General features: G+C 34.6%; 6 protein-coding genes across 7 annotated transcripts in view; 4 read left to right on the top strand and 2 right to left on the bottom strand.

Annotated features, from left to right (window-relative positions):
• Positions 1-7,831, top strand: part of LOC125878005 (two pore calcium channel protein 1B) — a 25,250-nt gene extending 17,419 nt beyond the window's left edge. The window contains exons 15-24 of one of the 2 annotated variants that reach the window (XM_049559302.1): positions 263-370; positions 1,229-1,292; positions 2,076-2,244; positions 2,535-2,599; positions 2,799-2,889; positions 6,125-6,211; positions 6,714-6,794; positions 7,391-7,419; positions 7,519-7,628; positions 7,727-7,831. In XM_049559302.1, coding sequence (XP_049415259.1) covers positions 263-370; positions 1,229-1,292; positions 2,076-2,244; positions 2,535-2,599; positions 2,799-2,889; positions 6,125-6,211; positions 6,714-6,794; positions 7,391-7,419; positions 7,519-7,606 — 782 coding nt within the window. In that variant the 3' untranslated portion in view covers positions 7,607-7,628; positions 7,727-7,831. Of the gene's footprint in view, positions 1-262; positions 371-1,228; positions 1,293-2,075; positions 2,245-2,534; positions 2,600-2,798; positions 2,890-6,124; positions 6,212-6,713; positions 6,795-7,390; positions 7,420-7,518; positions 7,629-7,716 lie in introns of both variants that reach the window. The other variant, XM_049559300.1, reaches the window with a different exon arrangement.
• The window catches only part of LOC125878027 (tetraspanin-19), a 367,072-nt gene that overhangs the window by 188,624 nt on the left and 154,361 nt on the right, over positions 1-24,087 (bottom strand). The gene's annotated exons all lie outside the window — the stretch shown is intronic.
• On the bottom strand, positions 12,677-16,504 carry LOC125878013 (putative ubiquitin-conjugating enzyme E2 38). Its single transcript, XM_049559312.1, has 6 exons — positions 16,322-16,504; positions 15,278-15,847; positions 15,104-15,167; positions 14,477-14,616; positions 14,077-14,388; positions 12,677-13,205 (listed from the first exon to the last, which is right to left on the bottom strand). The coding sequence occupies exons 1-6, from the start codon at positions 16,382-16,384 to the stop codon at positions 12,963-12,965; spliced, it is 1,392 nt and encodes a 463-aa protein (XP_049415269.1). The 5' UTR covers positions 16,385-16,504; the 3' UTR covers positions 12,677-12,962.
• On the top strand, positions 18,072-18,918 carry LOC125878030 (uncharacterized). Its single transcript, XM_049559330.1, has one exon. The coding sequence runs from the start codon at positions 18,151-18,153 to the stop codon at positions 18,691-18,693; it is 543 nt and encodes a 180-aa protein (XP_049415287.1). The 5' UTR covers positions 18,072-18,150; the 3' UTR covers positions 18,694-18,918.
• LOC125878034 (uncharacterized) lies at positions 19,152-20,058 on the top strand. The gene has a single exon (XM_049559335.1). The coding sequence runs from the start codon at positions 19,468-19,470 to the stop codon at positions 19,900-19,902; it is 435 nt and encodes a 144-aa protein (XP_049415292.1). The 5' UTR covers positions 19,152-19,467; the 3' UTR covers positions 19,903-20,058.
• On the top strand, positions 22,161-23,068 carry LOC125878032 (uncharacterized). The gene has a single exon (XM_049559333.1). It carries the CDS (start codon positions 22,294-22,296, stop codon positions 22,819-22,821), a length of 528 nt encoding a protein of 175 aa, XP_049415290.1. The 5' UTR covers positions 22,161-22,293; the 3' UTR covers positions 22,822-23,068.

The following is a 24,087-nucleotide window of genomic DNA, read 5'->3' as shown; positions in this document are numbered from 1 at the left end:
CTTGAGCTGAGGGTCCTCCGAAAACAGCCTCTCTACCTCCACGAGGTAGTGGTAAGGTCTGCGTACACTCTACCCTCCCCAGATCCCACTTAGTGGGATTTCACTGGGTATGTTGTTGTTGTTGTTGTTGTTATCATTATGGTGGTGCCTCTTTTGACATCAAACATTGTTCTTCACAACTCTCATCTTAAAATTGTGGTGTTGTGCTTACTCTTTGGGTTGAGCATATTTGGAATTTTACCATTTTTATTTTGTTGCACAGGCTGGCTATATGTTATCGAGATGGCACTAAAAGTGTACACTTACGGTTTTGAGAACTATTGGAGGGATGGTCAAAATCAATTTGATTTTATCGTCACTTGGGTCATTGGTAGGTTTCAATAGTTTTAAAGCCTGAATTCTCTTGATTAACTTTTATATCAAGTACTGTGTTGGCACTTGGATTGGCATTTCAAATTGCTTGGCTCATAATTGTATTTCAGATCTCTCTCTTTATATTCAATTTATAACATATGTAAGGCTGTATCTGAAAGTGTCATTTGAAATACGCTGTATTACCTCACCTTTGTTTGATAATGCTTGTAGATTTTTTTTAAGTCCCACGTTAATTTAGGGAATGGGCTATGATTATGGTCGTGGACAATCCTCAATTCATGGGTTAGTTTTTGAGGGTTGAGTTAGGCCTAGGGTCCATTTTCTTCTCATGGTATCAAAGCCAGACCCATTGGTCCCTATTGTTGTGTTACGCAATTTTGGACCCCTTAACCCACCCTCCAGTTTAGGCCTGAGCATTTGGGGAGTGTTAAGTCCCACATTGGTTGAGGGAACGGGTTGTGGTTTTGGTCTTGGGTAATCCTCTCCGCATGAGTTCGTTTTTGCGGTTGAGTTAAGCCCAAAAGTCATATATTCAGAGATATTAACGGAAAGGATAGAGGTCAAGAAATTAGGAATCCTCTGAAGATACGTCCAATTCCATGACACTTCATTTATTAGAAGTGGTTGTTTGTCCTTTGTCTAAAATATGGTGCACTGCTGCCAGTATTTTTTCTTGGTGTTTAAGAGTAATTTTTTTTTCCTAATAATAATTTGAACCCAGTCAACAGTGCTACTGCTTGTCAAGTTCTTTGCATTAATTGACACTTCTCACTTTTCTGCACATAGTGAGATAGCTATTTTTTCTGCACTTACTGGATTTAACTGATTTAACGGATGAATTCAATTTTCACAGTTATTGGAGAAACAGCTACTTTTGTTGCCCCTGATGATCTGACCTTTTTGTCCAATGGAGAATGGTAAAGGCCTCTGAATTATTTTGCTCTTGCAATTCTGCCAAATTGTCTGCTCTTGTTTCTGGCATTTTTTGAGTACTTTAATTATTTTGCTGAATATATAACCATGTATAAGTAATAGACTTTTTGGAGGCAAGAAAAAGATGCTTGTCTCCATGATTTGATTTCTGTTTTTCTTCCTCAATTGGATGGATTTATGATTATTTTTTTTCTATGTGCTGTGTTCTGACTTCTAGATGCTATTCTTGAAGTGAAGCGTTAATAAGATTTAGATGTTATAACTAGAAAATGATTAGAAAAATTCTTAATTATCCTTTTGTGGCTTGTATAACCTTTGCTTATAATAATGATGAACCTGGATTGACCATAATACAATTATCTGCTTTTTATGGTCTCCAAAAGGACAATAAGTGGTCAAGATATCAAGTGAATATGTTTCTAAATTCATACAAGTCTAGATTCGTTGTACTTGAAAAAGGATATCACCTAGAATATTCCAAAAGATAATTTAGGATGGTCAATATATATTTATAAAATGTTGTCGTATTTATTAAATGTTGCTTGCCTTATTTTTAGAGTATATTTTTCACTTAGAATGCATCTGTAAGAGAATGAGGAACCCCTTATTGGGAATATGGTTTCTTACTTAGAATGCGTCTGTAAGAGAATGAGAAACCCATTATTGGATGCTTAGAGTTTTCTCAGTGTCTTCTCTTTCTGATGCTTTACAATTTACTTCTCCTGTCTTATGGATAGACTAAATGCTTCTGTCTCTGGTGCTTACAGGATTCGTTATCTTCTTATCGCAAGAATGTTACGATTAATGAGACTCTTGCTGCATGTAGAGCGATATCGTGCTTTTGTTGCCACATTTTTGACCCTCATACCAAGTCTGATGCCGTACTTGGGGACCATATTCTGCATCTTGTGCTTTTATTGCTCTCTTGGTTTACAGGTATATTTGACCTTTGTTGTTGCTATTTGCCTATTACCATTCCATTAAGATTTTATTCCTCTCGTCTGAACTCTGTTTTTAATCTTTGTGAAGTTCTCTGTCATTAAATTTATTTTTCTCTCCGTTAGATTGCCTTTGGTTGTAGGTCTTAGTCAATATGGCATCATAGAAGAAACTGAAATAGCTTTTCCTCATCATTTTCTTTATCGATGTTGAAGTATTGTCTGTCTACTCTTTTCCTATCCTTTTTCTTCATTTTCACCCTTAGTTACTTTATTTAACTTGTGCAGATCTTTGGGGGGATTGTCAATGCTGGAAACCCCAATTTAGCCCAAACGGAGCTTTCTGATAATGAGTATCCTTTTGTCAATGGTGAAATTAGAGCATTCTACAGGACAATAAAGGACAAGGGGACAATCTTTTTGTCATTTCATGATAATCTTCTTGGGAGAAACAATTTTATCATTTAATAACAAGATCCATTTTTATTGTTGCGTATTCTTGTAGTATTCCCACTTGGAAGTCAATCAACTTTGTTTTCTTGACATTCCAAGCTATTTGCTTTTTAACTTCAATGACTACCCAAGCGGCATGGTCACAGTTTTCAATATATTGGTGATGGGAAATTGGCAAGTGTGGATGCAGGTATCGTGATTTTAGGATTTCCTCAATTACCATTATATCTGCTTTGAAGAACTATCTTTTATATGTATGGTCATCTTGTATGATGCATATTCTTCATAGATCAGTCATGTATTTTTCTTACCTTTAAAGGAAAACTTAAATGAGCCCATAGGCCACCTTCAAAATAGGTTCGACGGATGATGACTTTGGTGACTGGAGCCTAGCCTAATCCTTAAGTGGCTGCACTATTTCTACTTTTGTTGTGTTTCCTCAGTTCTGTGATACATGTCTTTATTCTACTTTTGTTGTGTTTCCTCAGTTCTGTGATACATGTCTTTACAGAGTGTAAAATGAATTCCTTTGAGGAAAGATTCACCTAGAAAATTGAGATGAAATTGTGGTTTTTATGACATGAGAATCCTAGAGACGAAAAACTAACATCCATGTGCATTCACTTATAGAGAGAACATATTTGTAAGAGGTTTACAGTGTGAACATCATTTGGATTAGGATTTTCTTTGGCTCTAGAGTACTGGACAATAACAACAGTGTAATCCCACAAGTGGGGTCTTGGGAGGGTAGTGTGCATGCAGCCTTGACCCTATTTGTTGAAGGTAGAGAGGTTGTTTTGATAGACCCTTGGCTCAAGTAAAGCCTTTCAAAATCAAGTATTTATAGCAACTATAGTAGTGAATAAGCCATGCTGGAAACAATTAAGAAGAGAACAAATAGCAATAATAAATAATACGATGAAGCAAAGGAAACAATAGGTAATACTAAAATCGAAGAATAAGATAGTAAGAGAGTAACAATTACAATATTGATAAGGGAACTAGACGCTCAACTATCTAATAACCTTCTACCCTAATCCTCAATCTCTATATCTTCTTGTCTTGGGTCATGTCCTCGGTAAGCTACAGGTGTGTCATGTATTGTCTAATCACCTCTCCTTGAGACTTCTTCGTCTTACCTCTACCTCTCTTTATACCCAATAGTGCCAACCTCTTACACCTCCTCATTGGGGCATTTGTGCATTTCTCTTCACATGCCCGAACCTCTCAACCTCACCTCCCTCATCTTGTCCATCATGGAGGCCACTCTCACCTTATCCCCAATAGCTTCTGTCCTGATCCTATATGCCCCAGTATGCCTACACATCTATCTCAACATCCTCATTTCTACTATTCTCATCTTTTGGATGTGCGATTTCTAGATCGGCCAACACTCTATCCCATACAACATGGACATCTATCTCAACATCCTCATTTCTACTATTCTCATCTTTTGGATGCGTGAGTTCTTGATCGGCCAACACTCTGCCCCATACAACATGGGATGACCATCACTTTATAAAATTTACCTTTAAGGCTTGGTGGCACATTCTTATCACACAAGACACCCGATGCGAGTTTCCAACATTTCTAGATTATTGGACCTGTTAGAAAATATGACACTTATCCCTCTTTGGTTGTGTAAGGGTTTCCAAAGGAACTCAAAAGTTCTTGAACTACTCCACCCATTACCTTAAGGTTTTCATTTTTTGATATTGAAATTCTTTAACATAGGATTAGAGCTAAACCTATTCCTATTATTTCTTTTTCCCAATATTGGGCCCCGATTTATATTGTCCACACTCCACACACCAATTCCCATTCCTAGGCGTGCAGGAGACGAGGGTGTTAAGTATCCCACATTGGTTGTGAATGAGTTGCTGCTTCTCCTTATAATTTTGGGTGCTCCTCTAATCATAAGATAGTTTTTGGGAAACTTGCATAAATATACAACATTAAAAAAATATTTACCATTTATAGCAATAACATTTTTTTCTCATTTGATCACTTTTAATACATTTATAATACAATTTTAACACATATTACAAAGAACAATTTATTATTCACATATAATACAAGTTTTATTGATGGATAATACATTTATCACATATTTTAATACACTTATAATACAATTTGTCAATTTCTTACCAAACAAGCATAATATATTTTAAAAAAACAATTATAATACATGTATATTGCATACCTAATTCACTTTTAATACATATTGCAACTTTAACATATTATTGCTAAAAATGGTAATAAATAAAAAGTATTGCTAAAATCAGTAATTATTTATTAAAAGGTATCATTCCAAGTAATTTTTCCATAGTTTTTTTTGAGTTTAATTAGGTCCAATATTCATTTTCTTAACCGTGCTCATTTCTTTAATGTTTTTGGTTGGATGCTCAAATATTTCAAAGCATGTATCTGACCCAACTTTTGGGCCCAAAAATTTATATTGTCCACGCATCAATTCCGGTCCTAGGCGTGCCGGAGACGGGGGTGTTAAGTATCCCATATTGGTTGCGAATGAGCTACTGCATCCCCTTCTCATAAAGTTTTGGGTAAATCTTCTCCTCATGAACTAGCCTTTTGGGTTGAATTAGACCCAATGTCTATTTTCTTAATCACACCCATTACTTTAAAATTTTGGGTTGGATGCTCGAATATTTTAGCATGTATCTGACCCTATTCTTGGTAGACCTTTACAGACACTTTCAAGTCTGCTTCATGAACTCTAAAATCAGGTTACGTCTGCGGGGAGATATTGTAGATATACAATATCCTGGACGACTATGTAATGGTTTTCAAAAGTTGTACACTAATCTAAGACTATTCAACAATTAGGATGATGCTCTGATTCTTTCATAATGTTTATATGCACAAGAACATATACTGGAGATATTACTGTTATTCAGGAACATTTCATCAGCTTTGAGATCGTAATTATTGTGTATGAGGTAATTAACAATTTTGAGAGAGGAGAGTATTTCTTTTTGTCTGCTTAATGAGTGTACACCAAACAGATAGAAGTCAAAGACACTTAGCTAATTTCTGATGTTTGAGTGGTTTGTGCCATGCAAATACTATTGATAATCCTTCTGTATGTGGTTTAAATATCAATGTTCTATTAATATCATTCTCTTAGTGCTTTTTTGAGTGTTAACCTGTACGTGCACAAACTGGACTTTCTTTACAAGTATAAATTATGTATGTGGGGATTCAATGAATGTTGATAACTTATTAACTTTGAGTAACATGTAGTAAGATCTTAGTTGTTACAAGTTGTGGCATCCTTCATGCATTCTGCAATGTGCGAATGTAAAGAGTATTGAGATGATTAATGCCAATTTGACAGTTTCGACCTACCTGCTTTCCTAACATGGATGGTCCGAATTGCTGATAATAATTGCCTAACATTTCAGAGCTACAAGGAACTAACGGGGACTGCCTGGACTTATGTCTACTTCGTCAGCTTCTATCTTATCTCAGTTTTGTGGCTGTTAAATTTGGTAAGTATCCATGTCTACTCGTTGCAAAATCTGGGCTCTAGAAGTGGAAGGGATTTAGTTCCTTTAGAGTATGTTACATCTGAGAAGATATCATTTAAATATGTTTACACTTTACCGAGCCATGTCAGACATCTCAACTAAGCAATTTAGAGTTGATCTACCCCTCATTTTTTAAAAAGTGGCCCAGAAATACCCTTTTCGTCTAACAGAAGTGAAAAATAGTTTTAAATATTTTTTTTATTACTTTTTTAAAAAAAAATAATAATAATCCATGTAGGGGTATATTTTAGAAACTTTAAATTACAGAAGTTGTAATACTGCATCTTTTTAATTGATCTTTATCATTATTTTTCTTTTGTGTTCGGACACCTTCTTCTTTCCTATGTGTTTATACTCTGTATAGCCCTATAGCAAAGGCCATTGCTGAAACGAAAAACAAACACTTCAACAATAAATGATAATTCATAACTGAATACTTAACCTTTGTTTGGACTCCTTTCAGATTGTAGCATTTGTCTTGGAAGCTTTTCAAGCAGAAATGGATCTAGAGGCTGCAGCAAACTGTGTGGATGGTGATGACAAGGTTAGTTTATGAGCCTGCATCAGCTGGTTCTCATGAAGCGAATCTATTATTACTAGCGTATTCATTTGCAGACAGGAACAACTTGACAGACTCTAGCGAGTTGTTGGAGTTCTTCGTTTCATCATAGAAATGCTATTTATTATTTACACTCGTGAAGTTTAGAAAGAGAACGATTCCTTCAAAAGAGAACAAACAGAATCTTTTATTCAAATCATTGACAAAACTATCACTCCGAGTATATTTTGTTTCTTTTTGCCTACCGTAAACCCTGTTTCTTTACTCTTTCCTCACTTCCTCCTATTTTTAAATCCCTCGGCATTTAAATCTACATTTACGCTAACAGCACTTATTAGAACATACTAAATAGTATTCTAACCTTTTTCATCACTCTATAACCCTCAAAACAGTTCTAGACTTTTCGTCTTTTCTACTAGTCTACCCTCTGTTTGATCCTTTAGTCTTGAACCAGGTCGTCATTAAACGAACCAATTGGTACTAATCTTGGAGATCTACATCTCTTATTTCGTTACATAACATTGTTGTATTTGTTAATAAGAAGTACTCATGTGAACCTGAATTCTTTTTGTGTAATTCAGGAATCAAGTGAGCGGAGACGTAATGTTGGGTAAGTGTGATTGATTGATGTTGAGATATGGGAAAACTTTCATTAACACGTATAAGATGTAAACCATTTTTCTGATTGGCAACTTCTTTCATTGCACAGCACTAAGACTCGGAGCCAGCGAGTAGATTTCCTCCTCCATCACATGTTGAGTTCTGAACTAACAGAATGCTCCCATGACAATCCATAAGTTTGCTCCTTTCTCCATGCTGGTAACTTCATCAACATTTCTGATTGTAAATTTGATAGAAATGATTAATCTGTCGACTCTTTAACTGTTATTTTTTCCTTTAATCTCAGCTTTATGCAGTCCTGTGAGCATCAGAAGTTGAGTTATTTTGGTGGTGAAGCGAAATAGCAATGTACATTTCCAACTAATTATGTGTATGTATCGCGAATTGTTATGTGTTGTGTACCTAGTATAAATTCCATCGAGCCTACGACAACATTGTAGCTGTTCCACTCCACTCATAGATGTAATGGGAACCTCACACGCTGCTGTATTACTCAGATATTGTACGATGATTTGCTTGTAGTTTTTTCACTAACGTTCAAATGTAAACATGAGGAATGAATTTAAACATATTTTCATTTACAGTTTATATCTTTCTCCATTTCTCTATGGGGGCAGTCTGGTGTACTAAACTTCCGAGAATATAATGTTAGCGAGATTGATATTGATCAAATATATTATTGTCAAAAGCAGAACCTCATATTTTGTTTAGAGAATCACTTAATTATTCTAGAGCTAGAGCTACTGGAAAGAGGATAGATAAGAACTGAAGGTTGTGTTAACAGAAAGATACATTGCCAAATTGTTACTAACAAGGATATTTTTATCTTATTTCTAATGGAGTAATTCAATTTTTTATTGAGCATATTTTTGTAATATGTCAAACATGTAATATATATATTTACTTTATACAACTAATTTTAAAATATTACATTTCATAGCTATAGATAGAGTTTTATAACAAAATCTCTGCAACAAATACAAGTACACATGATAATACATAAATACAAATACACAAGGCAACAAGTGAATATAAATACACATGAATACAAATACAAATACAAATATCGTTGAAAATCGTATTTCATACAAGGCGGGAAGAAATAGGCGCCTACTACTGTGAGTGCAGACTTGAAAGGACACTTTATTCAGGCAAAACAGAGGAAAATTACTATGGATATGTGCAATTGCTGAGATCCTACTAGGGTTTTGCTTCATGTTCTGTTTTCTCTAGTTTATTGCACCTGCCAATCTTTGAAACATATCCAAATTTCTATCAGAGACTTGGTCAGTGGGGCTATATTGATTTGAGTATATAATAGTGTCTTCATTCTCCTTGTCAACGGTACGGATCAAACTCTCTTAACTGCATTTCTTTCACTATTATGAGTTTTGAGTAAAGGTTCCATTTGGATGCCCCAACCTGAGTTTTGAGTTAAGGTTCAACATTCTCACCCAAAAAAAAAAAAACATTTTCTCTAGAAAAACAAGCTGATGGAAGTAGGGAAAACAAGTCGCGTAAGTAAGTTTCAAGTTCATTATCTATTGTCCGCCCGCCCTAATGTCTCTAATCCCCATTCCTTGACCATTCCACCCCTTGAGTGGTGGACCTAGAAATTTGGCGACGGATGAGCTAATGTTCTTTTAAATTGTGCTAAGCATAGTTGCACAAACTCTTCACTTTTGATACCACACCCATATCGGATTCTCCAAAAGTACACTACTTTTGGAAAATCCTGTACTTTTGGAGAATCCGACCCGTTGACGTTTTTGAAGAGTTCGAGTAACAAAGGCAGAGAGCGTCTGCAAAATTAAATATGCACTCATAATAATCAATATTTTAAAAGTATATCGGACCACCCTTCACCTAAGGTGTCTCCATCATGCCCCCTCCACCACCACTCCCTACACCATTCAACCCTCATGATGTTTTGCTCTTAGATATAAATGTTTTTGAGATATTATTTTTACATACTTACCAAACACTAGAAAATAATTAAGCAAGAAACCCAATTATTTTTCAAATAAAGTATTTTCTAGCAAAATATTTCCCACCCAGTCACACTTTCTAGTTTACTTCTCTGTAATTATAAAATAGAATTTAATTCAAGTTCTCTTTTTTTTATCCTAGTGAAGTGATTTATGAATTTTCACATGTTCTGTTTTACCATAAATTTCAAAGGTCTTACCTTTTTTGTTAAATTTGTGTCATGTTAAATGGTATCATATGAATCAAGATGCTATGATATTTGTGATGTTTCATTGTTCTTTTTTCTCATTGTTGTAATACTTACATCTTTCTAACTTCAGTGTGAATCTCACTGACTTTTTGTATTGGAGAATTCTAGCTTAATATACAGAACAACTCAGGGCAAACCTTTTGGCAGAAGGTGGAGTTCATTTTTGGTAAGTCAAGACAATGGGGGAAACTCATGTAAAAGTTAATTTACATTGGGGAGGTAAAGTTGTGTATGAAGCAGGTTCAGGCTTGGTGAGATACAGCCGCGAACCTCAAGTGATGCAAAGGTTCCCAATTTCCCTCAAGTATGATCATTTGCAACGTATCTTTAGGAGTAAAATGGCTGTAAGTGATCCCAAACTTACTGTGGTCATAACTGGACGATATCCAAATGTAATTTTGGCCAATGGGCTCCCATTTTTTGGTGAGACTCCGATTTACAGTGATGGANATCTTTGAAGAGTCCGAGCAACATAGCTTTCATGGATATCAATTGAGGAAAGCTTTTGCTTGGGTGATGAGTTTTGTTTTATGTAACATATTTAAGATAAATATCCTGTTCTTTTTTCTCATTGTTGCAATATTTACATCTTTCTAAGTTCAGTGTGAATCTCACTGACTTTTTGTATTGATGAATTCTAGCTTAATATACAGAACAACTCAGGGCAAACCTTTTGACAGAAGGTGGAGTTCATTTTTGGAAGACAATGGGGGAAACTCATGTAAAAGTTAATTTACATTGGGGAGGTAAAGTTGTGTATGAAGCAGGTTCAGGCTTGGTGAGATACAGCCGCGAACCTCAAGTGATGCAAAGGTTCCCAATTTCCCTCGAGTATGATCGTTTGCAACGCATCTTTAGGAGTAAAATGGCTGTAAGTGATCCCAAACTTACTGTGGTCATTACTGGACGATATCCAAATGTAATTTTGGCCAATGGGCTCCCAATTTTTGGTGAGACTCCGATTTACAGTGATGGATCACTGTTGTCATTTCTCCGAAGTCCTGAGACTTTTAGTAATCACATCACCATAGTTGTGCTTGAAATGTTGCAACAGTTGAACGCTCCCCCCTGGTTGAACAACCTACCGACTCTGAGTTTGATTTAGGCATTGGAGATACTACATATCTTCCTAGTTTGAATCTTGGTTTTCCAAGGGGTACACTTCAACAACAAGCAATGGTAGGAGTTGCTAATCAGTCAAAATATACGAGTGGAGTTGGTGCACGATATGATCGTGTGGCTTCAATGCACTATTGTAACATTGATCGGAGTATGCACAACCGTGAGATAGGGGGGAAAGTAAGGATCTTGTGCGGTTTCAGAATTTGGACCGAAGTGTTAGACACCCTGAAAATCGAGGTACAAGTGCATTAGTCGGGGGTAGTAGCAATCAACACCACCCTGCTCAATTGGAGTCAATTGATAGGTAAATATAATGATATTTAGTTCACCTTTTTTAGGGGACTTCTTATTGTGTTTGAGATTTGAATGGCTTGTAATATTCTTATGTTTGTAGGCGTAATGATATTGAAAACAACCCCACGTTGACTCAGCCCACAAAACTTGTGAATAACAACAATGTTGCTAATGATGAAGTTAATGAGTTGGACAATAATGTCCCATTAGATTATGAAGGGATGGATGAAAATTTTTCGCCCGGTGGTGATGGTGATTCTGATAAAGTCGCTGCAGCCCCCGGTGAAGGTCCGAAAAAATATGCCAGCATAAGAGTTACCAATCATAGTCGAGATGCTTTTTGGAATCAGAAAAAACCTGGATTTATCTGTTCAGGTTAGTTTGGTGCCAAAGAATTCTAATAATATATCATCTTGTATGTTTGCCTATTTCTTTTTTGTAATCCTTAATTTTGTTTACTCACTTTATGATAAACTTAAATTTGATGATATTTTTTTGGTACATGCAATTAGGTATGCTATTTCAGAACAAGCTGAAAATGAAAGATGCAGTGAGCCTATATAGTCTACATCATCGGAAAGAGTCCGTTTCTGATCAGTTCAGAGCTATGGTTATTTGCAAGTGTAATAAACAGGGTTGCCGGTGGATGATCCATTTTTCGGAGATTCCAGGTGGTATATGGAAGGCAGAAAAAATGATTGCGGAACACAGTTGTACCATGGATGCATCTGAGGAGGTGGATCATTCCAATTGAAGAAGTAACATGATTGCTATTGCGTTGATACCATCTATTACTATCAATCCATACATCAGTATTAAGGATATTCAGGTTAATATTAAAAGGTTGTACAAGTTTACGCCTAGTGAAAGAAAAGCATCTAGAGAGCGTAAGTGAGCTCTTGAAATGGTATTTGGGGATTTCGAAAGTTCTTTCAAGGCGTTGCCTAGATACATGGCTGCTCCATTGTTGAGTGGGAGCACCAGTCAACAGCAATGCAAGGTTACCACATCTTCAAGTATCTCTTCTGGGCTTTTAAACCAAGTGTCGATGGATTTAAAAGTTGCAGGCCAGTTATCTCAATAGACAGCACGGATCTCTATGGTAAGTATGAGATGAAACTGTTAATTGCTATGGGAATTGATGCGAACAACAATAATCTTCCACTTGCATATGCTCTGGTTGCACGTGAGAGCTATGATTCATGGTCATGGTTCCTTCGATTGTTGTGGAGATGTGTTGTTTGTGATAGACAACAAATTGGGCTTATTTCTGAGCATCATCAAGACATCTTGCAGTGTGTCCAAACATATGTGTGGTTACAACTACCCCTCACATACCACAGGTTCTGTGTTCGACATTTGAAAAGTAACTTTAATAAAAAGTTTCTCAACAGTGACCTTGAGAACCTAATGTGGTTAGCGGCTACAGAGAACCAACTGAAGAAGTTCAGACAGAGGATGGAACAAATCAAAACGTTGTCACATGCAGCGCATCCATAATTGTCATTAGTCTGCTCTGAATGAGTAATATATAATGTAAAATTATTTGAATCTACTCAACAGCACTGTTGAGAAGAAATAGACAGTTATGTTCTCTGGAATATTAGGATATTTTGATCAATTTAATCTAAAAGTTTATGTATGTCCAGAATGAGTTGTAGATCCCAGCTGCGATTTAATTTCCACTTACAATAAGCCAACTTCCTACTACAGTAGCACAGAGGCATCCGGTTTTATCTAGATTCAAAAATTAGAGCTACTATGTACATGAAATTGTGAATGGAGGGGAAATCAATCAGTCGAAAATGGACCATTCTGCAAGCGCAACATGTGATTTTCATATGAAAAGATCTAATGGTTTATCAATCCTTATAGGCTTAGGCACGAAACCGGTCACAATCAATGGCACCATTCTTAGTGAAAAGGGATATAAGACCATTCTTCATTCTGGATACCGATTCTCTGAATGTTGATGAGCTCTTCTCTGCAGTTGCACTAAGATCCTGAACTATTCCCTTGACCACAGAACCAACTGGAGCTCCTTCAATATATGCCTTGCATGCAGAAAGAATGTCTACAGCATGGCAACGGAAATGACCTATGACAAGGTCTTCAAAATGCTGCATGCAAAATAAAGAATTAGAGTATGCCAGATGATAAGTATCAATTTATCATAAGAAAGAATACTACTTCACAAGTAGCCTCAAGATAAAGATGCATTAAAAAGAGTTCTCAAGATTAGCTATTTGCACCATTCACATCTGCAAACATCCATTATCACTCCGACTGCAAAACTAGTTGAAGAAACTGCTGAACTATATAGTTATATGTTTTGATTGTCCATTTGTTTTAAAATATGTTTGTTTGGATACACATGAATAAGAGTAGAATACGTTTTGTTTTCAACTTTATAGCTCTTCCACTGGAATATAGGAAAGAAATTCTGCCACCACGTCCAACCTTGTTTCCGAAACCAGATACTGTCTGCACTTGGTCCCAATGTTGAGGAACCTAAGCAGAAAAAAATTCAACTTACAATAACAAATTGAAACATCACTTATTAAGATGCAGCCACAGAGTTAATTTTACCAACTTCTTTTCACCCGTATATACCTAACACTGTGAACCTTCCCTTCCCTTCTTCCTTAATTACTTTACTGACTATATGCAAGCAGAAAAATTACAGAACATAAGATGCAAACTGATTTTAAGGATGAAGTAGGTTATAGATCGCTTTTTCCCAGATAAACCTATGTTACCAGTATTGCAGACAGATTAAATGTGACACCAATTAACAAAAAGAAAGAAAAGGACGGCATTAATTTACAATAAACAACTAAATTAGTCATTAAGAAGTCGGCGAAATCTCAGGAGATCCAGAAATTCAACAGAAAAGACATTTTTGGACTACACTGGGAGTACAATTGGATGTTACTTTTCAACAGAATAATTGAATGAAGTAGAAGTTAAGAAAATGATTCAACATCATACCTTTGGTGGCCTCCTCAACGTATATGTCATTGTTTTCAAAGATAGAACAAAAGCATCTTCATTGTAAGAGTTAGATCTCCTCTGTCCCTCAAGTCCAGCATATGAGGCTTCATATCCAGGCTCATTAAAGAAAGGCTTTGAATTCAAAATTAGAGCTTGTATGGAAACCAAGACTTGCAGCATGGTCGATGAATTGGGCATCCACCTCTCGTTACCTTTACCAGTCCAAGTGTTCAGAAGACTGAGACAGACTTTTCCACAATCATACAAGTTGGGATTCAGTCTCAAACCGCCAGAATAGTAGTAAACCATCTAATGAAAAGGGAAAATATGTAAATAAATATATTTATATTTCCATGCTACAAAATAAAGAAAAAAACAAGAACACTCCAATACATACTGGTGGCACATCAGGGTAATTTTGAGGGAACAGAACATCAAAGACAAAGAGACCATCATGGTATGGAGTGCCTTGTGGCCCAATGATGACTGCCCTAAGGAGATCCATCCTTGCTTCATAGACCCTTACATATATTGTATCTGAAGGAGAGAGAGAGAGTGAATTCAACATAAAACCTCAAACAGTCAGATAGATTTACAGCAGTCTACCAATGAGAGGACATCCCACAGAATCAAATTCACACAAAATTTTCTATTATTGCAGATAAATGTGCAACATGTCACAAACAGGATAGAGTCCTAAATTTAGCAGCGGATAAGGGAGTTGAGGTGGGGAAAAACAGATGGGAAAGCAAGAATCGCTATTCTATCATTTACTTGTGACAAAACAATGTGTCAAAATATAAATTGCAATGGATGTCATCAGAAACAACACATATCTTTTCATGAATCACACATATCACATGAGTCAATTGCTGCATTTACCATTATAGCCAGCACAAGAAGGTTAAGAAGGTTAGACTGAGAAAAATACCACTTTCACAAGACTTCTACAGCAGGAAAACATTGATACATTAACCAAGATATGAAATACGATGAAGTCACTAACTAACAGCATCTGACTCACCAGGTAAATCATTTTCCAATATTTTCCACTCATCCTGAACTTTCTTACTCCAGGCCTTAGGTGGCTGTTAAAAAAGTAACAGCACAGGTTAGTACAGTCACATTCATGATTTAACAAACAACTAAAATAGCAGAAAATGACCTACAAAGCACAAGAAATTCCCTTACAAGTTACCTGTTGTCCCTTGACGCCCAAGTTACTGTAATGATGATCTGAGAAGTCCTCTACCACATCAAAATGCTTAAAACTTTGATACTTTTTCATGAGTTCATCTTCAGTTACCTCTTCCTTCCCACAGGAATTTGACCCTCCAGACACCAAAGAATTGCTTGAAGCAGGGACCTGAGCAAAGCTACTACTTGCATGCTCAGGAAGTGTAGGATTCAATGTCTGAGCACCTGCTAGATGACTCGAAGAGCTAGCTTGGGAAGACACTTTTGAACTAGGAGCAGGTTCATTTAACCAAGAAACTGTTGCCTCAACACCAGCGGGCAAATCAACATTATCAAGTTGTGCCTGCATACTCAAGTAATCACATTCATCGTCCTCATCATCATAATACATATAGTCCTCATCATCATCATCATAGTTTGAGATATCATCACAATCATCCAAACCATCATCTCCATCATTCTGATCTTCATGATATGATATGTCTGAATTGGAACTGTTGTTATTGCCAGAGTCAGTAGATCCAGATGTGGACCCAACTACAGTATCTGGATTATCCCCAGTCATAGCCTCCTGTAAGTTAAACAAACCAAATATTTAAAGCAAATGAAAATGGCTTTTCCAATATTCAAATCGTAAACTAATTTACACATCCTTAGAAATTACAATAGTCTAGCCTTAAACATTCTGTAGCATAGAAATCATCAATTACTGCATGCACAATTTCAAAATCACTTTCTATAACCCTAATCCCCTGCCTAACAAGGATAGAATGTTCGCAGACCTAACCCCATTCTTATAGACAACAATTTCAAAAATTCATTTCTTCTATTCAACATGATTCACAATTACAATTCTTCGATGATCATACTCTAATACTAACAACATTTATAGAAACAACACAAAATTGCAACTCTTACTAAAGTTCGCGATCAATTCTAAACAATGATCAATCCAACAAAAATCCTATCATAAAGAAATCGGGATCAACCAATCAATCAATCAAAAAAACGAAAAAAAAACACGGAAATGAGGAATTCAAAATACCTTATTGTCTTTAACCTTCACAGAATCATCATGAGCAGAAATTTCTTCGATTTCAACGTCCATTGCAGCGCAGCAATTTCAATTTTTTCACAAAAAACTCTCCGTGATTCCAAAAACCCTAACACACACTATCACTATGAACTATTCGGGTTTTAGAGAGAACGATATATTTGTTGCCTTATGAAATGCGTTTTCTAATCGTACGCTAGAAGGAACATGCTTTGTATATTACGCTAATATATGATGACACGTGTTAGGTTTTCATTGGTCATGAGAATTGTATTTACCAATAGGAAGATTAACTTCCAGTGGTCCGCTGCTGCAGCAGATAATTTGTTAGAGTTGACGTGTTGACTAAACGAAATCGTAGAATATTACGCAGATAGATACTTTCGGTCTTTTTTATCATATCTTTTCGGCTGAATATCCTGGAAAAAATGTGCGACGGATCTTGAAGGAGCGAGAGTGATTATTTCTATTTTTTTGTTAAAAAATTATCTTATATATATAAAAGATTTTTTTATATTTTTTGGTGTGTCGAAATATAAGATTGAGATTGTTATTATGTGATACCAATAAATTATAATTTATGATCAAACACTTACAAAACAAAAAAATGAAGTTTCGTGTCTTTTGGAAATAAATTAGTAGGCAAGTGTAGGGTCGTTTGGAGGGGTCTACGACTCAAAGGTGATTATGACTTTTGAAAAAGACCATCTTTCCTTTTATTGAAAAATTGATTGAAATATTATGGAAATTTCTTTGCTTCCATTGCATTTGCACATGGAGTTGTTAGGTCACAAGTTTTTAAACCGTTATAATCATTTACAAAAGCATTTTTTAACAAAATGATTCAATATTTAGAAGAATTTTAATTCGATATTTATAATTAAAAATAATGAAGTACTGGTTGCTCCAGAACAACCCTTATTGGTTACTAGTATGAAAGTTTGAGGAAAAAAAAATCTATTATACTTCTATAACAAAAAATACCAGATCTTTTTCACAAATAGCCAAATAGATTAACAGTTTATTTTTTCTAATCACATACATAAATTATACACAAACAATACATAATTATATGTGCATTATATATGAATCATATAATATTATATATTATTTACTGATTATTTTAAGCTTAAGCTGTCAGCTTAGCAGCTATTTTGTTTGGTTCTTTCATTATTATTTTTTGGAGAATCATGGTTTAGGTTGCACAAGCTAAATATCTCATTGGCCATGAAAATTGTGAAGATAAAAAAAAAAAGAGTATTATTTCCTTTATCCAATTTATATAATATCCATTTCTGTTTTGTTCGTTCATAATAAAAACTTTAAATTATTATTTTTTATTTTTAATGAAATAATTTATAGTTACACAAATATTAAATATGTATACGTTATTTTAAATCATAAATGTAAAAAAAAAATCATTTTGCTCTTACGTATCGTATCGAATCAAACGATACCACATAAATTGAATTTGTATTTCACCATTAATATAAATTAAGGATTTTTTATCAAATTTTTTCGTTAGTAGATTTAAGTAGGGAAAAATTAAAGTATTTCTAAAATTCCAAAATTGAATTCAAAAATTTTATAGTCAAAACTCAAACATAATTTCCATTATCCAATATCTATAAAAAGTAAAAAACATTCAATATTCATATCCAAAAAATAAATAAAAAAATTAGCGCGGTAAATATTTGGCGCCAAGTTTCCCTCCATTTCAATTACTATACTTGCTATAAATTGAGAAGAAAATTAGCATAGAAATTCATCAAATCTCAATTCAAAGTCCCTTCTTCATTTGATAAATTAGGTTTTGCAGCATGGTGGTAGCCCTAGAACCTGGAAAATTCTACGGCAGCAGCCTCCCTAGACCTAGATTCTACAAGCCCAACGAACAACGAGTTGATCCACCAAGCTCCGTCCTGGATCCATTAATGTCATGGGCGGAGGAAGCTCACTGGTCCATGGGTGGCGTTAGCTTAACTCGTCACCGTCTTCAGGGCCGAATTGAAGGAAACATCGAGAAGTTGCGTGCAGAGCGTGAAAAAACGCCGGAAAAGGATTCTCCGGTTGCTCCGTGCACGAAGAATAGTCCACCTATGCCGCCTGCTCCGTATGTGTTGAAGAGGAAAAGGAAGTTGGTTGATGAATCTGAGGATGATATGGTGAGAAAGCTTGAGTTTGACGAGAGGGATGTGGAAGAAGGTGTTGCTGGGAGGACGAGGAGCCGGAGGAATGAAGATGTTGTTGCGGTTAATCAGGTGAAAGCCAAGAGTGAAAAGATGATGAAGAAGAAGAGTTTGAAGAAAGTTGAATCAGTGAAAAGGACTTCGCCTAGATTGTTGAAGCGCCGGTCGCCTTGAAGGTGTTTGATCATTTGTCTCAGTGAGTGAGATGTTGTTTGTTAGAGTACAGTGATATAGTGTGTTTTCAGTTTTACTTAATTGAATTATGCTGTCAGTTAAATCTAGTCGAAATTTAGAGCCTTTAGATAAATGATAAGAAATTTAGGTGTTTTTGCTTCTTGAATGATCTGTTACATGATACTATATGGTTACATTTATTGTAGCTAAATGTTGCATTGTTGAGATTTTGCCGTCTCTGATCAATGATACTGCTGCATTTACTGGTTATGGGTCATTCACTTTTCATAATTGCTCACTCTATACTTCTGTTTAGCATCATCTTTAGTGTTATTTTCTGCAGGTTTCCCTTCTTGTTACTATTTGAGTTTTTGTTTTCCACTCGTTGTTTGGTATCTACATCAGAGTTTTTGACTATTTTCGATTTGTGTTGTGTAGAGGCCGACTAAAAGTAACAACAACAAATAATATGACAGTTGAAATAAGCTAAATAAAATTGAAATCCAATACTAACAAATTCCAAAATGCACACATACCCATAACATATCGCCAGCTGTCATCAACCTTCTTCTCCCGTGAATCTAGCGTTAGGGTTTCAATCCTCACTACTCTGCCATTCCCAAATCTCAGATCTCAAAATTTTTCTCGATACTCTCAATTCACCCATACAAATACAAATGGATCTCTGTAATTTTGTTCAATTTCACATCTAAGTAGCTGAAATATTTCCTTTGGGTTTTGGGGTTTTTTCTAATCTGATATCAATTTTCGTGAATGGGATCATCTGGGTTCTTCATAATCTGCGCTCTTCACTCGCTAATAGCGAGTACTAGTGGTGTTTTGATAATGTTTTATCTGAACGAAGTATCTGTTCTCGGTCATGGAATTGAAACAGCGAGAAAGCTACTGGGATCAACCCCACATGATCAATTGTTGATAAAAACTTCTGATTCATTTGTTGGATTGCTGTTATGTGTAATTGGGTTATTGTTATTCATGGTGTCGTTTGTTAAGGACAGGGAGTTTCAGAGCTTTTTCGCTAAAGGTTGTATCTTTCTTCATGTATCAATGGCGTTATGGAGAGTTTATTTTGAAAGGAAAGTTGAGGATTTAGCTTATGATTGGCCAAGACAACTTGTTGGTGATTTTGTTCTTGCACTTTCTTGGGTGTTTTTTCTAGTTAGTTCATGGAGGGACAAGTATGATTAGTTGAAATTTTGATATTAAGCGGGATGATTCGAAAGGGCCAGACCACAAGGGTTCGAAAAAGGGCAGAACGACAATGATCCTACATTTCTGCAAGAGGTTATTTTTAAGGCTCAAATCCTTGATTTTCTATCACATGACAATAATTTTATCAATTACCGTTACGATATGACTTCTTTAAAAAAAAAGTTCAAAAAATTTACTAGTTTGTTGCTTTCAAGTTTCAAGTCACTTTTTCTGTATATCTCAATGGAGTGGTACATTTGCAGCTTTTGTTCATTTTTTTCTTTTCTAAACTTTTGTTAGTTTAAGATGTTTTCAAAGTCTCAAAAAGTTATGTTTTGATGGGAATTTTTTTTTATAACAACCACATAATACAACACTCTAACCAACAAAGTGGATTATTAAGTACTCCTTCATTGTTAAACATAGGTCTCGAGTTCGAATTTCCTTAATTACAAAATGGAATTTCACGACATCAATCCAAATTTAACGAGGCTTCGATACTTGTGAAATGCAGCAGCAAAGAATCTTGGACCACACACAGACTTGAGTTTCAAAAGAGTGATAAATGTTACCCATTAAACACTTAATTTTGGACCCCTACCCCCACAAGAAAGACATTAAAAAAAATAGCTTTGTGCCCATTACTGCCATTATTTTATCTCTGCACTGTCCCGTAGGTGATTTATGCCTTTCATAGTGACTCAGCCTAGCATGCATTAATACATTTTACTAATATGAAATCGCATTTCATCTTATCATCGAATCGAATGACATTGATTAATCTCAATTTTTGGAAGAAGAAATTAATAATTTTAAATTCTTTTACTTTATTCAAAAAGTTCTTTTCACCAAACGACTCGAAAGAGGTGAGAAGGGTCTTTACTTTGTCCTGTTCGGGAAAAAACAGTAATAGCTCATTAATTCTAGTTTCATGACACAAAAAAATGTATCTAACGTTCAATTGTTTTATTGAAGTGACAAACTCTCAAGTTTTAATTTGTGAAACAAAAACAACGACAAAATTAAATTTAAAAAGTGTGATTCAAAAAGAATAAAGTATATGTAGAAACGATTTAATATAGAAGACAAAGGAAAAATAGATATTATTATTATTATTATTTTCAGTCACCTGTTACTAATCGGATTTGAGAAAGAAGAACATATAAATAAACTATATATCGCTAATAAGACGGGATAATGTTATTTTTGATAATGGTAAATTCTAAGGGTGGTTCTTGTGATGTTTCTTGAAATTGATTAAATACCCCTTTTGTCCCTTTACATATTAAATATATTGCATTTAAATTATTTTTAAATTTACATTATCTCTAAATATGAAATAATAATATATATTGCAACATGTACACAAGTAATTAAATTATTCAATAGTAAGTAAATCGTTGAACTCGAAAAATTCACAAGCACGATGATTAAAAGCTTATACTTTAATCAACTAAACATTAAATATGCTTAATCAGATATTGCATACCAACACCATATTTTATCACTACTTTATGGGTATATATTTTAATTAATTAAATATTAAATATGCTTAGTTAAATATCACATACCAACGCCCAATTTTATCACTAATTTATGCACTATATCTACGGATCTCCTTAATATAAAAGTATTTTGATTTTGACACATAGTTAGAAGGTTAAAATAATTTCCTTTTCATATTAGGATATTAGAAATGGAGTAGCTCAGAATAACTATAAAGTTATTTTCGTGTAATCAAATTATAAATCATAAATTGAACAACAACGATAATATATACAGTAAAGTTTCATTAAGTGGGGTTTGAAGACGGTAGAGTATAGACAAAGCTTATCTTTATCTTTTTGATTTCCTACCCGGTGTCTGGTACCCACATTAAAGCACGATTAAATCCGAATTTGCGTCAGAAAGTCTCACATTAGGAAGTAAACCGCTTCCTAACAAAGACGACATTGTACCCAAGGGGACTTGAAATCATTAGTACTTATATTAGAATAAGTTATCTACATCAAGCAGAGGCGGAGTCAAGATAAACAATTTGAGGGTTCTAAATTTCCTTAAGAACAGTCAATCTATTTTATTAGGGGTTCACAAATTAAAATATATATATATTTAAATAATTTTTTAATATAAATACAGGATGTATAAATAAACTACGAAATTTATCTGAACCTACAAACTCCGAAATACTCTCTGCATGAGGTTCGACTGACACCACGCAGTATAACAAGCGCGTTGTATCTTGTTAGGGTAAAATAAAATCATTCTAATATTATCCCCTTGTTTTACCAGAAAACAGAGCAGAAAAAGTGAAGAAAATAGAAACCCATTGAGGAAAAATCAAAGTCCAAAAAAGCCATCAAATCATACCCAAATAAGCTCAATTCAATGGCACAACAACAAGAAACCCAAATCGAAGAAACTGAATCAATAATATCCTCTGTATTCTTCATCAAAATCATGAGCAAAAGAAGAACATGGGTCTTCTTATTCATCTCTGTTTACGCAATTTTGCTGTCGATTTCTTGGAATTTTCTCAAATCAGTACTTTCATGGTACGAATCTACTATTTCAGCTAATTCCTCAATTTCTTCTTCTGGGTGGCCTGTTTTGTATGCATCTGTGTTATTAGGTGTAGCTTTTGGGGTTCTTTCAATGGTGGCAGCTTTAGCTGTAGTGTTACCAGCTACTTTGGTAACTTGGATTACAATTTTGGTTTTGTTAACTTTTGCTGGAAAACCCAGAAGGGATTTGGTGTTAGAAGGCAAGAAATTGACTCTTGATATTACTGGATTTGTTATTAAGATTTTGATTAAAGAAGGGAATGTTGTTGCTGCTCTTTGTGCTGTTCTTGCTTATTTTGTTCTTCTTATTTCAAGGAATAAACAACTACAAAATGGTGTTGATGATCATTGACTCTATTTTGGGCAATTAGGATTTGATTGATCATCCTGTGTTCTAACTAGCTTTCGCGCACCTTGCCCGAGTACTCTATCTATCAAGGCTAGAACAGACGAGAAAGTCATCTAGTGGTTGGGCAATTAGGAAATTGTAATGGTAATTTCTTTCTAAATTAGTTTGTTTATAGTTAGTTTTTTTTTTTTTTTTTGGTAGTTAAGATTTAGGGAGGATTAGGGTTTGGAAAGCTCTATAAGAAGATGTTATCAAACAATATGTATCATATAATTAAATGGGATTCCATTTTGTAGCTCTAGCAATTTTATATATTTTTTTGCTTATTACTACTTTTTTTCTCAATTTAAGAATACTTTTGTTTAGATTTATGATCTAAAACAAATTATGGGAGTTTGTGTAGCTATCTATAGTTTATCACATTGAGGTTGATTAAAATGTCATGTAAGTTGAAACAAGAAGGACTAATATATTTTTCTTTTGGTTTTCCACTTAGAGTCACGTATTTGGTACTCACTTTAAGGCTTGATTATAAAGCTCGATTAATATGAATTTGAACGAAAAAATCTTATTTCGAAAATAAAACACTCTTCACCAAACAACTTCGTATTATAAAAAAAACTTGCCTCTTAAACACAAAAAGAGAAAGTACTTGTAATGTGGATGAAGTACACTCAAGCACAAAACAAGAAAATCGTGTGAGCTTCTTTATGGAAGTTGTGGGATAGAGGGGAGGATAGGTGTAACAAACACTGATAGTACAGCTCGTTCGATCTCATATTAGTTGTCCATTTTCTTTTTTTATTTATTTCTTCAAAATTTAGTTTGGAAGTTTAAAAATTTGTTTAATTGATGTAAGAAAAATCAAATAAATTCCATCTTAATTTTATAAATTGACAAGAAGAAAAATAATTATTTTTAGTATCATGTACCACCAATAGAAAACGAAAAAATAATATTAATTTATGACCGACCATCCAAAAAAACTCAAATTAAACCTCCTTTCTTGGATTTAGGAGTGTGTGTTTTAGTAGGGATTTGAGTGAATGAACAAGCAATGCATGTGTTTAAAAAGATGCAAAATCTTAATACTGAGATTAGTGCAAGTTTTGTCATGTATCTATTGCGTTAATTAACAATAATATATGAATAAAGTGTTCTTTTTCATTTTTTGTTCCCAATAAATAATTAAGTGAGTGTTCAAAGAAGAGGTCAGTTTAGTTTACTATAAATATTGAATGCTGGCTCACCAAGCAATGTGTATATGAT

Source organism: Solanum stenotomum, chromosome 9 (genome assembly GCF_019186545.1).
Source record: "Solanum stenotomum isolate F172 chromosome 9, ASM1918654v1, whole genome shotgun sequence".
Classification (NCBI taxonomy): Eukaryota; Viridiplantae; Streptophyta; class Magnoliopsida; order Solanales; family Solanaceae; genus Solanum; species Solanum stenotomum.
The sequence above is the reverse complement of the archived record's forward strand: the minus strand, read 5'-3'. Positions and strand labels throughout refer to the sequence as shown.

Bases quoted from the DNA above. Each gene is read 5' to 3' on its own strand.
- LOC125878013 (XM_049559312.1), bottom strand. From the start codon at position 16,384: ATGGACGTTGAAATCGAAGAAATTTCTGCTCATGATGATTCTGTGAAG. The intron at 15,168-15,277 runs GTAACTTGTAAG...CTTTTTTAACAG, and splicing joins TGGGCGTCAAGGGACAACAG to CCACCTAAGGCCTGGAGTAA. The intron at 14,617-15,103 runs GTGAGTCAGATG...TCTCTCCTTCAG, and splicing joins ATTGGAAAATGATTTACCTG to ATACAATATATGTAAGGGTC.
- LOC125878030 (XM_049559330.1), top strand. From the start codon at position 18,151: ATGGTGGTAGCCCTAGAACCTGGAAAATTCTACGGCAGCAGCCTCCCT.
- LOC125878034 (XM_049559335.1), top strand. From the start codon at position 19,468: ATGGGATCATCTGGGTTCTTCATAATCTGCGCTCTTCACTCGCTAATA.
- LOC125878032 (XM_049559333.1), top strand. From the start codon at position 22,294: ATGGCACAACAACAAGAAACCCAAATCGAAGAAACTGAATCAATAATA.